This window comes from Lates calcarifer, linkage group LG11 (assembly GCF_001640805.2).
Source record: "Lates calcarifer isolate ASB-BC8 linkage group LG11, TLL_Latcal_v3, whole genome shotgun sequence".
In the NCBI taxonomy this organism is placed as follows: domain Eukaryota; kingdom Metazoa; phylum Chordata; class Actinopteri; family Centropomidae; genus Lates; species Lates calcarifer.
In genome coordinates this window covers 14309966-14322743 of record NC_066843.1, presented here as the reverse complement: position 1 = coordinate 14322743, position 12778 = coordinate 14309966, and the positions used below count along the sequence as shown (strand labels likewise).

Sequence of the window (12778 nt, the reverse complement as noted above, 5' to 3'; positions counted from 1 at the left end):
ATCACAGCTCTGTTCTCTGACGGATCAAAATAACTGTGCAATTGCACAAAAGTGACACAATTTTATCCAAAATTGTTTGGAGACAGTTGTTGAAAGCAGCAGCTTGCGTTATGCTAATATTATTCCTTTTGCCTGAGGCTGATTAAGGGGGGGGGTAAAAAGCTCATCTGAACTCCACTTCCCCCTCTCAGGATGTCCCCCGCTGGACTCCAGTACCTTTTGTAGGCTGCCAGATCCAGAAGCTTTGAATTCCCTCCACCCCAGATGCTGCTTCAGGAGTTTCAATGTGGGACCAGCTGCATCTCCCTGGAACAGCTAATGTGAGGCAGTCAAGAACGACACAGTGAATACCTCTGCAACATAATATTCATGGGTAAAATGTCACAGCTATTATTGCAACATTGTCAGTCAGTATTCACTATAGGAGGTGGTTGTGTGAAGGACAGAACTGCAAAATCATTTGTGATTGGTTTGCAAGAAAATAACGGTGACAGAGCTGTGACAGTGAGTCAGGCCAAGAACTGGATGAAAATGAAAAAAAATCTGTGTATTTTGTGGAAAGCAGAAAGCAACATGGAGCTAAAGGGCAGAGGTTTGTCGCCTCTTGGAAATACAGTTGGGTCAAAGGTGAATTACTTTTTGGTTTTAATGAGTAAAATCAAAGTCTTATAATGTGTAAGGCAGATTTCTTTGAGAAGACGCATAGAGAAGAATAGGTATAGATACTCTGTAGTTGATCAATTCTTCATGAAGGCACTTTATTATTGGTCAAATACAGTCTGCTCATGCAACCAGAAAATTTGACGACGACACACAGAGAACTTAGAGTATATATAGAGTATATATAGAGTATATATAGAGTATATATAGCCCAAGAAGTCACACAAATAGCATAAGATACATTGTTTTACACATATAGGTCATGTCCCATGTTCGAACTGTAGTCATAAGACATATCATATGATCATCATCCTATAGCACTAACATGACTTCTGGTCATCATGTACTTTTGCTTGTCAAATTAACTATTGTACAGAACATGGAAACTAATAAAAAGGTTTAACTGCCGGTCAGTTATAAAATCAAACTATCATAATCATAATGTTCTTAAGCAAACCCCTCCAGTTGTGATTTGTTGCTGGTTAGACATGTTAAATGCCAAAGTAGCGTCTGGACCTTTAACAATTAAAAAAAAAAAAAAAACGCCTCGTACTAGAACTTCCAACTTTCAAAAAAAAAAAAAAAGAAAGAAAGAAAAAGCGTAACTTCCTGTTTGTGTGACAGAGGCGGAGTTTACGCACCGAGCCACAGTGAGACTGACGGGCGGATACGGGCAGTGTTTTACTTTTCATTTTGCAGTTTACAATGCGGGAATCTATACAATGCCCACTCAGCTGACAGCATGAAGGACACACAGAGACGTAGGCAGCTACAGTGACGTTTAATTCACCGGCCGAGATTGAAATCTGCTGTAAGTCGTTTTTTCCCCGCTGTTCAGGCCGTTTGGGACTAAATACAATGTAAAGTTTTTACACTGCAACAAACTGATTTTATGCCTCTGAGGACTTGATGTTATTCATATGTATTATTTATGCCAAATGGAGGCTTTAAAACTTCTCTCCAGCTCTGCCACTTCGCACTGTGCAGACTACAGTTCAGCTTTACTATGGAGGTGATTCAGCCCAAAATAGGGTCATGTGAATGTCACTGCTCTTTTTCTCTCTCTCTTCTCAGCTGATACAAACTTTTTTTTATGGCAGGAACTCAGTACAATCACCCATGGAGATTGCTGTCACGCCTCTGTGGTTTTTATTTTGCTGTGTAATGTTTTTTTGTCTCTGCAGTTAATCTGACTCAAGGTTGCCTGTGAGTGAACTTCCACCATGGTGCAGGAATACCAGTCCCCTGTTCGGGTCTACAAACATCCATTTGAGTTAATAATGGCGGTGAGTGCAGTGGTCATGTCATCTCTTACCTAATGTGACATAAGACAGAGGCAGATGTGAGGATCTTACATAACCAAACTGGAGACTCTACTTGTATCTTTTCCAGCCTGTGTGGCTTTGACTCTTACTCACCTTAAACATTTTACTTTTTCTTTAATGAAAATAGAAATGAAACATAAAAATTTGAGTCAAAGTGCAGAGTTTTCACTGGATGCCAGGGGCCCAGCTGTGGCAATGTGCAGACGACCAGACGCTTTAAGAAAACTACAAAGTGTCTCTACCTTTGTCTGCCTCCCAGGGCCATCTGTCTCCTTCTTGATATACTCTTACTGGCGATAAATGCTTCATGATGACTGACTGGACAGAATTTACAGTAAACCCACCTCTCTCCTCTCCTGGTGCTGTGGAAAATAAAGTAATCTGCAGGGTACAAACTGTGAGAAAACTGCTTATTAAACTTTCCATCTCTCAGAAGAAAGTCTATTTCCTTTTTATTCAACACTAGGCCGACCATTTTATATGCTTCTTTAACTGGCCTAGATGTTGAATATATATAGTTATATCTTTGAAGCTAGGAGAGATCAGGAGGTAAGGAGTATATGATTTATTTTGTATAATTGTATCTGTAGATTTTCGATTGTAATGCGGTTGTGTTCAAGAGTCATTATCAATGGCAGGAGATCCGAGTTTCCAAACATTTATTCACCATTTGATAAACTTGTTTTCCTTGAGTGGGAAATGCTTTAGATTTATATAAGAACAGGAACTCTGGCAAAAGTAGGACACAAGTAAAATGAATGTAAATTTCCAAGAGAGGCAGCCAGGTTTCACCCACTTTTACAGTCTGTGCTTGCTGTTTCTTGCTCTCTGCAGTCATATATTAAGCTAAAGACTTATGCAACATCCTCAGAGTGGGGCAAAGACTGTGACGCTGCAGCGACAATTTGCAGCTGGAGACAGCAACTTCTTCACCGCACAGTCCAAGTTAACACCTACACAGGCTTCATTTCCCATGAAACATCTCATGTCCTGAAAATTCTCTCTGCACCGCTGCAGGTTACTGAAAAGGATCTCAAAATAAGCCTTTTGTGCAAAGTAAATAACGGCTTCAGTGAAAAGATCCAGGCCTCGGCAGCATAAAGGACAGACCCCAGTGAACAGTCTATCACCTCCTCCGCTCCCATTTATCTCTGAGCTTTCTCATTAGTCCCTTTCCTGATCCCACCACTGACGGTTATTACTGCAGCTAACAGTCCTAATCAGTGTCATGGATATTACTGTTAAATCATTGACATCATTGTTGTCCCTTCTGTGACACATTTTTATGATGTTCCAGGGTCTTTATGTAATAGAAGTGCATTAGTTTTCTTTTCTTGCAGATACACTACTCCTGCTTGTACATTGGCTGACATTAGTAGATTTGAATTTCATTTTAACATCACCTGAGGAAATAAAACATTGCTTATCCTTCACAGCTACACAGCTACAGTCGTTAAAGTCTCAGTGGCTTCCTAACATAAGATATAATGGTGTAAAATAGTGGAAACTGTTCTGACTGTTTCTGATCTGTCCTCTGGGGCCACTGACAGCTCCACTTGAACTCATCCTGCTCTTATTTTATTTTTTCTGCTCCCACTATGCTTAGTTTTAAAAGAAAAAGATAAGACAATGATTTCAAATTTGCCTGCAATTTGTGGAACATATTGTTTTTCTTGTGCAGCGTGTCTGCTACACCAACATCAGTCAATGCTGCTTAATTACCAAGGAAACCTTTCCCATTAATTTTCTTAGTGAATAATGTCATCTTATTGATCGCATCGCTCACTTGCTGTGTTGTATCAATACAAGTAGGGGGTGTGTGTGTTTGTGTGTGTGTTGCTGAAAGACTGAATGTGCATTAGGAGAGAAAAACTACTGAAGATTCTGCTGTCTTGTGCCTTTGGTCTGTTTTTATAGCCAGAACAGTCAGTTTAGCTCTTCAGTCTTTAAAATAGTTTAAGTCTTAAGAAATCAGGCTGATTTACTGCACATCTAGGGCTCTGAATACCTCCAGAGTATTAGCAGTAGTTTTCTACCCCATGGTGAACTAATTTGTTGTTACTCCAGAATGTTAAACAGACAGCTGTTCATATTTTAATGGTCTAGTTCCCTCTCTGCCCCTGGTTACATGTCAATAGTTTCTCAACAAAAGCTGTTGCTAGTTACACAGACTGAGGGGTATTTTTGCACATCCTGAAACACCAGTTCAGCGACTCAATCAATATTGACAAGTGAGCTGTGGTGGAACTGGATTGGACAGAAGGTCTTACAGGATGCTGTGGGCCGTAAAACACAAAGCTGCCACAGCTGTAGGCTGTCGCTGTGCACAAAACATCAACTGTTAATATATATTTATATAAACTGTCAAAGGTACTAACTATTAAATGCAGCCTAGCCTGACACAGCCATTATGTGCTGTAAATCTCACCCTGTTCTGTTTAGTCAGCAGCGCTTTCATTATAGTTTACTCTCATTGAAAATAAAAGTGACCTTGCTGTAATGGGTCTTTTCGAAGCAGCTCGTCCTGGCCAATCAGAGAGCTGCCTCACAGTGGGCAGAACAAAAGCAAAACCCTCAGTGGAACAGAATGAACTCATACCAGTGTTGGACTCAACAATACACCAAGTTCACCACAAAATCAACACTAGAGAATCTGCTGATTTCTTCCACTGATTTTCACTTTATTTCTTGTGTGATATATTTCTCATTCTCAGGCCTATGTAAGGAGATTCCCAAAGTGCCCTTTAATCCCAGTGTTTGTGGACAGTGAGATCATCAGTGAAAACCAAAGTGAGGATGGATCTACGCTGGTGTCCGAGAGGCGCTGCACGATCGACATTGATGCTCCTCGACTTCTCAAAAGGGTACCTGCCCTCTGACTTTTTACTGAGCAAAGGCCATGAAATAATCATTAGAATTGCTATAATAAGGTATAATGATCCCTTTGGAGGAACAAAGAGAATGGTCATTTTGAAAGCACTATTGTGTGGCAGTGTTTCATTAAATTGCAATACAATGTCACCACAAACTATGGCATCAGACATATTCATCAGGGATGTTTTTGTTTGTTTCTGTATGTAGATTGCTGGTGTAGACTACCTGTACTTTATCCAAAAGAACAAACTGAACCGCAGAGACAGGACGCTCCACATCGAGGTCCACAACGAGACCTTTTCCAGCAGAGTCATCGTCCGTGAGTGCTGCAAATACACAGTGAGTCTCACAGTTGAACATAATAACAAAGTGTCCAGGAAGCGAGAGCCCCTGGGAATTTTATTTCTATGGTTTTGTTCTCGTTTCATTGTTTCCATGTGACGCTTTTACAATGCCCCGTGACTCTGTCGGTGGCACAGAGCCCGTCCTCAAGCCAGTACTGTATGTGATGAAAACGGCAGGCAGTAAAATAGAAGTCACAGTTGTATAGATGATTGGCACTTCTGCAGGTGTGTACCAGCGAAAATCTGGCTTCCACATTCAGTGCATGAATTATTAATTTTAAGTGATCCTCCCATAGTGTGCCAAATGCACTTAACACTTGTTTCAACAGGTGGTTTTGTATGACTCACACAAATATCATCCTCCCTATTAAAATCTTCCTGACTTTCCACAACATAATCCTCACCAGCAAAATCATTTCTGCTGGATATGATATACCAGTCAGCCTAGAAGTAACTTTAGTATGAATTTGTGTCCTAGTCTTTTTGTGCCTGCAACTTAAATTACTTTCACTTTTGTTGAAGATGAAGTTTCAGCATCCATAATGCATTGTTGTTTGTCTTCCACAGGTTCATCCAGAGAATGAGGAGTGGACATGCTTTGAACAGACAGCTAGTCTGGATATCAAGTCCTTTTTTGGCTTTGAGAGCACGGCAGAGAAGATAGCTATGAAACAGTATGCTAGTAGCATTAAAAAGGTTTGAATTGTTTGTGATACATAGCATATACAGTATTCATTGTCACATTTTCTTTCAGTATTTGTGTATTTTTCAGCTTGTTTCCATCTCCCTCCTCTGTTGTAGGGGAAAGAAATCATTGAGTACTACCTCAAAGAGCTGGAGGAAGAAGGAGTGACTTATATACCTCGCTGGAGACCGGTTGCCGTCTCTGGCAGTGCTGGCGCCAGGCTCCAGCTGCCGCCCTCCTCTGCTGCCAGAGCCATCCCGGTGAACACTGCCAAGGATGGGCAGCCCAGCAAAGACCCAGCCTGTCCCACAGAGCCGGGGGCTGGCTCTCCTGATGGTCAGTGGTTACTCACCAAGTACAATCAAGTACAGAACAGCAGCCAACAACACAACACTAGACAAAAGTGCAGTGTAAAAGTTGTGCGTCATGTATACTGTTCCTTTGTATCACATGACTGCTTCACACTACCTATGTTTACTCAAAGATGTTTACGGAGGGTAGAAACTAACAAGGTACAGCTTTCCTAGCCAAGTCCTTGAGTAAATCTTAACACTGTTGTCAGTTACAATGTTGGGGAGTCTGTAAATATTAACAATGACAACACTAAACTCTACACAAAATCTTGGTTTTATGGGACAAAATGTAATATTTTAAAAGCTGAATATATGTTTGTCCTTGTGAATTAAAAAGACCTTGATTGTTAGTTGGTAAAAAACATGCTAAGGTGCTAAGTTGCTAGGTGCCTTAAAGCAGTGTTTTCTTTGGTTGTTCACTGCCTTTTTAAATTATTATAACTCGTGTTGAAAATGCACTGTAGTGAATAGCTCCTGGTGTCTGTATTTGATGTGCGCAATATGTGCTAACTTTACGCTGTAAATTTTGTCCCGTAGACAAATTGGATGCTGACTACATCAGACGTTACCTAGGTGATTTAACGCCTCTGCAGGAGAGCTGTCTCATTCGACTGCGCCAGTGGCTCCAGGAAACCCACAAGGGCAAGGTCACGTAAACACAAACACAGTTTACTGGAAGCTGTTTGTGCAATTATGTAAAATACACACTTATTTCTAAACTTTCACATAACCTAGACTTCTGCTCAGCTCCTGCTTCCACTCTCAACTCAGTTTTGCTGTTCGCAGATATATTGTAGATTACAAACAGAAAATTGGCAACCATTGGCTGAGAGGTCAAAGAACTTCAACTTAAAACTCAGCACTGAAGTTTCGACCCCCGCCTGCTGTGTACAGATTCCAAAGGATCAGCATGTGTTGCGCTTCCTGCGGGCCAGGGATTTCAACCTCGACAAGTCCAGGGAGTTTCTGTGCCAGTCTCTTACCTGGAGGAAACAACATCAGGTGGATTTCCTGCTGGACACATGGGAGCGCCCACAACTGCTCCAGGAATATTACACTGGAGGCTGGCACCACCACGACAGAGGTTTTTATCTGTCTATCTATCTTATATTTACGTCATCCCATTTTCATTTTATTTCCCTGCCTACTTTTAGTGTGCTGAGGTTTGCCTACAATGAAAGTGCACACTTATCAGTGAATGTACAGATAAAGAAGATAAAGACAGATTTAGTCGTCTGTATTTATAAAGTCCACACAGGTTAAAATAGGCTGTTAATTATTGACTGTTAAGTCTGAGCACCATCTGTTGTAGCTCCCATGTTTAAAAATGAGTCATTGCTTTTAACAGCTCAGCTGATATACCTGGTTAGAGCTGGGACTTGATTGCAGGCAGCTGCGAAGTGCCCTTTGAATATTCACATGCTAAATTAATACCTGCTAGAATGATAAATACCAGCTTTACACAGGCAGCGAGTGGTCTTAAGCATAGTAAGAGTCATTTCTACAAAAGAATCTGCTAATTCAGAAGATTAATGTTACATCATTGTACAGTCTGTTAATTTCTGTGTGTGTGTGCATGTGTGTTAAGATGGCCGTCCTCTGTATATCCTGCGTCTGGGTCAAATGGACACTAAGGGTTTAGTTCGAGCCTTGGGAGAGGAAGTACTTCTAAGACAGGTGATATAATATTAGGATATGCTTCTACATGCACATATACACAGTCATTTTCATGTAACATATCTTCAGTCATGTTAATGCTGCGACTTTACAACTGTGACCCAGGTCCTGTCCATCAATGAGGAGGGACTGAGGCGTTGTGAGGAAAACACCAGAGTCTTTGGACGACCTATCAGGTGCCTGAATATTAATTCATCGGTCTTCTGTCAGTGTTAGCTAGCTACCTGCTGACTGGGTACACACATGCTTGTGTATACATATATACAGTATATATCTAGTCATGCTATGTCTATGCTATCATGGCGGCTTTCAGCTGTTGGACTTGCCTGGTAGATCTGGAGGGTCTGAACATGCGTCACCTGTGGAGACCAGGCGTTAAGGCTCTGCTGAGAATCATCGAGGTGGTGGAGGCCAACTACCCCGAGACTCTGGGCCGTGTCCTCATACTGAGGGCGCCTAGAGTTTTTCCAGTGCTCTGGACCCTGGTGAGAATAAATCTGTGCTTACAATAGATGTGCAGCCATGGATGTGATTGTGATTAATCATCCCATCATGTATGATTGCATGAAGGACATGCTGTATCCGCACCAAGGCTGCATTTTGCAGATAGTTTCTTTAATAGGAATTCTGAATAGTTGAGTGCCATCCAACCACATTGTGAATATGAGCAATTAAACAACGGAAATGAGGAGGAGGACCAGAGAACACTAAAACCAACAACTGAAGATAATTATAGCAGTATGCAGAGATTTTAACTTATCCCCATGAGAAAGTTGATCATTGCCATAGCAATATGCAGTAGTATAGATTGTAGGATAGAAACAGCATTTAGCAAAGAAATAAAGATAAGTAGTAATATAAGCAGAGAGATATCTGAAAATAAAGTTAAACAGTAATAAAAGTAATGAAAACAGTGCACAGTTGATCATTATGTAAGTGTTTTCACAATGGGCTGTAATGGTTTGTTTATGTGGGGGTCATTCCAGAAAGGATGTTTAGTGTTTTCTGTCAGTTACTGTGGTAACCTGCTCTGTGAGCTTAACCTTCACCCTGGCAGGTTTCCTCTCTCTCTGTCTCCTCCCCCCTCATTGAGCCTGAAGGAGCTGTCTGACACGCTGTTTCATTTCCTCATACAGTATATACAGCCCATATCAGAGGTGCAGATCAGAGCTCATTAATTTCCAGAAGTTTATGTCAGGAGAGGAAGATTAAAATCCTGGTTGGATATTAGTTTGTTACCTGAGGGTCCTAATGTAACATCAATGTCAATGTCTGTCATCAAAATATATTTAGAAAATCTGTGTGAAGCTTTAGACACTGATTGAACATTCCTATCATAGCTATCACATTATACTAGGAGATTGCCTGATATTTCTGAGTGAGGATGATTGACTTAAACATTGTAGTGTGGTAGTTTAAAAGTGTGTTTCTGAATATGGCTGTGTGTAGTTTAACTTGTTTTAACAGCATTTCAGTTACTGTGTTTAAATTTGCTTTATGTTGAAATATAGTCATTAAATACTATATAAAACAGAAGACATCTAAATATGTATACTCACATCTGTAAATATCCAAAATCGTCAGGATAAGACTATGAGTGACACTATGAGGTTACAATAATAGGTCTATGAAAAAATATATGTCTTGTTTGTTTGGTTTTATCCTCTGCTGCCACCAGCACTTTGTCCTCACCAGGTTACAGCTGAACAGATATATATATAAAAATCTAATCTAACAAACAGTAGGACTCCAGCACCCATTAAGGTAATTCAGTTCTGCTAAATAATGAATGGGTGGACTCTGCTGAATAAAATGTAATAGTGTGAACTTAGTGGCTCTACTCTACTGATGGAGACTCAAAAGCTCTATTGCTGAGGTCCTAACTCAAAGTGAACATACTCAAAGATGAGTGAACTAACTCTGATCAGCTGATCTGGAACCAAGGGCTTCAACTTTGTTAAACCAGCTTTCAGGAATATATTCCCACGGTGATGCAACAATTTATTGGATGGATAGAAAATTAATATAACAGTATAACATATTATCATATTATGATGATAAGTACAAGCAATAAACTAGCTGATCTGTTTGTTTCTCAAACATCAATAATTCAAATATTCATGGTTTGAATTTTATAGTTCATAAATTTCTCCGATGACTGTTGGTGCCTCGTTTCTAGATCAGTCCTTTGATCGATGAGAACACCCGAAAGAAGTTTCTTGTTTATGCTGGAAATGACTACCAGGGTCCAGGAGGCTTGGTGGACTACATTGACAGAGAGATCATCCCTGATTTCCTGGGAGGGGACTGCATGGTGAGATTTATTCCTCAGTGTGTGAACTTCTACTTGTAAATTTTATTTTGAAAACATGCTGGCTGGCCTTCTACATCCTCCTGTGTACCATAGCTGTTTCTCCTGGTTGGACATTGTGGCTCATTGTGTCAGTTTCAGAATGCAGTGTTTTTAACCCACAAGACCCACAACAAGTGTCATTTCATTTCTCATCAGCAGGTATAGCAAATTACTACCTACCTTTGGTACAATAGATGTCTTCAGAGGTGCCTTACTTAAAATCTCATAGGGCTGCCTAATATTAAAACAAAGATGTGCATCAATTACATAAGACAAACTCTTATTTACAAACAGTCAGACACATTTAAGAGATGTTAACATATATTAATAGGAGTTGTGTGTCCTTTTAAAAATTGTCATTCTCTAGTGTGACATCCCTGAGGGAGGCATGGTCCCCAAATCTCTGTACAGGACAGCAGAGGAGCTGGAGAGTGAGGAGAATCGCCTGTTGACCGACTCCATCTATAAGAGCGCCAGCATCTTCAAGGGAGCCCCTTATGAGGTACAGTCTGGGTATATTTCTTCTCAATTCCAGTTTCTGTGTATGCTGGATTTTTATGCTGTGGATTCTGGTGCCACCACCTGGAAGAGATCTACACTGCAGGCTTGTAGTGAAAGTGAAGTGTGTGATTAATGACCTGCTGTCTGCTGTTCTGTGTTTACACCTTCCTGCAGATGCTGATCGAGATCACAGAGGCCTCCTCTGTCATCACCTGGGACTTTGACGTGTCTAAAGGAGATGTGGTCTTCAATATCTACCATTCCAAGAGGGCCCCTCAGCCTCCAAAGAAAGACACACTAGGAGCCCACGGCATCACATCCTTAGGGGCCGTCAATGCCCAGCTGATAGACAGGAACTGGGTGCTGGGCCAGGACTACAGCATGGTGGAGAAAGCCCTCACCTGTAGGGAGGGAGAGAGTGTACAGGTGAGAGGGAAGATGGTGGACTCAGCTCTCTCTCTTTTATAGCTTTCAACTAAACTCTGATTGTCCCTCTGTTGCATCAGAGCAGTTAATCCTCTATCATCGTCGCCTCAAATGAATCCTGCTGCTTTCCTCTATTCAATCAGGGCTCCCACATAACACGCTGGCCTGGCTTCTACATCCTCCAGTGGCGTTTCCACAGCTCTCCGGCCTGCACCGCCTCTAGCCTGCCCCGCGTGGATGATGTACTGGCCTCTCTCCAGGTCTCCTCCCACAAGTGTAAGATCATGTACTACACCGAGGTGCTGGCCTCCCATGACTTCAGGTCAGTTTATTTATTACGCTGAGCTTTCTTTTTCTGGTCGTGTTGTGTTTTCTTTGTATAATACACTGGCTGCACTTCTCTTGTATGGGTTTATTGAAAATCAGTCTAGTGATATTTCTGGAAATGTTGTGCCCTTATGTTTTGCAGACAACTTTGCCAGATATGTACTTTTGTATACCTGCTATACTGTACATATGTCACCTTCTTTTTTAAGAAATTAATTGGGTAGAATCATATCTGAGAATTAATTCTCTGTCACTTCTGTTATTTCTAGGGGATCCATGACCAGCCTGGAGTCTTGCCATAGTGGTTTCTCACAGCTCAGTGCTGCCACTACTTCCTCTAGCCAATCACATGCCAGTTCCATCTCAAGGTAGCATCTGCACAGCATGTGTCTCAAGGCAACAATGACCAAAAACTTACTGATATCTGACTATGTCTTATAGTTTTTTTTTAACTCATAAACTTAAATTAGAATTTAATCAGACAATAGAAATGTTTATTTTTTGTCATTTTAGTGGGTCAGTAATGTTTCAGTGATCTTCTTTGTTTCTAGCGAATGATGTATCAGTTTTTCCTGTGCCTGTGATGACTGACTTGTTAGTTTTTGATTGTATTATATTCATGTACAGTATAACAAACACAAATGTGCAGTGCAAATGTGAAGTATCTGATTTGTAGTTAGATACATGTCCATAAAGATGACTTTACAGAGGAGTATCTCCTGTGCATCTATTTGCTAAATAAATTCAAAAGCCTCATAAACAGCACTTTTTAGATAAGAATCAATGAGAGAATGTGAAATGCTCAGTGTGTCTGTCCCTGAAGTTGCTTTCTTTGTCCACAAGATGTCAGTGCACTCTGTGCCTGGGACTGCTCTCAGATCTGCAGTGAACTTAACACATACGGTTTTTACTCACACACTTTGTTTGGTCTTCTAAGGAACTGAAAGGAGTGTTGTTTTAAATAAAACATTTATCACACAAATTAATATTGATGTATCCCCCAGAATGTGTTTTTGTACTGAACTCTGAGGAAACAATGACTGCAGTAATGCTGCTTTATTGGAGTAGTAATTTCGAGTAATCATAGAGATGGGTTATTAAACAAATCCTCAGCAATAGGTGAGATGTGAAGAGTGAGTAGATTATATAGAATCTATTACAATATGCAGTATACTCTAGATTCCATGTAATGTTGTTTTTGGGCTTGTTAGGCATAGCTGCTGAGTTTTCTGAGGCAGCTAATTTGAATGCAA

At 40.7% G+C, this 12778-nt stretch overlaps 1 protein-coding gene across 1 annotated transcript; it reads left to right on the top strand.

Annotated features, from left to right (window-relative positions):
- The first annotated feature begins 1287 nt into the window (after window positions 1-1287).
- On the top strand, window positions 1288-12511 carry LOC108881053 (SEC14-like protein 1). The gene is made up of 16 exons (XM_018672823.2): window positions 1288-1471; window positions 1845-1946; window positions 4700-4849; window positions 5067-5198; window positions 5771-5899; window positions 6005-6224; window positions 6779-6888; window positions 7136-7325; window positions 7830-7918; window positions 8024-8094; window positions 8232-8403; window positions 10098-10232; window positions 10639-10773; window positions 10947-11198; window positions 11342-11520; window positions 11795-12511. The coding sequence occupies exons 2-16, from the start codon at window positions 1884-1886 to the stop codon at window positions 11895-11897; spliced, it is 2130 nt and encodes a 709-aa protein (XP_018528339.1). The 5' UTR covers window positions 1288-1471; window positions 1845-1883; the 3' UTR covers window positions 11898-12511.
- Window positions 12512-12778: the final 267 nt, after the last annotated feature.

What these genes read in the sequence shown, in the direction of transcription:
- LOC108881053 (XM_018672823.2), top strand. Translation starts at nt 1,884, where the DNA reads ATGGTGCAGGAATACCAGTCCCCTGTTCGGGTCTACAAACATCCATTT. An exon ending in GGGAGGGAGAGAGTGTACAG is followed by an intron (nt 11,199 to 11,341) that starts GTGAGAGGGAAG and finishes CTATTCAATCAG; the next exon opens with GGCTCCCACATAACACGCTG. An exon ending in CTGGCCTCCCATGACTTCAG is followed by an intron (nt 11,521 to 11,794) that starts GTCAGTTTATTT and finishes TGTTATTTCTAG; the next exon opens with GGGATCCATGACCAGCCTGG.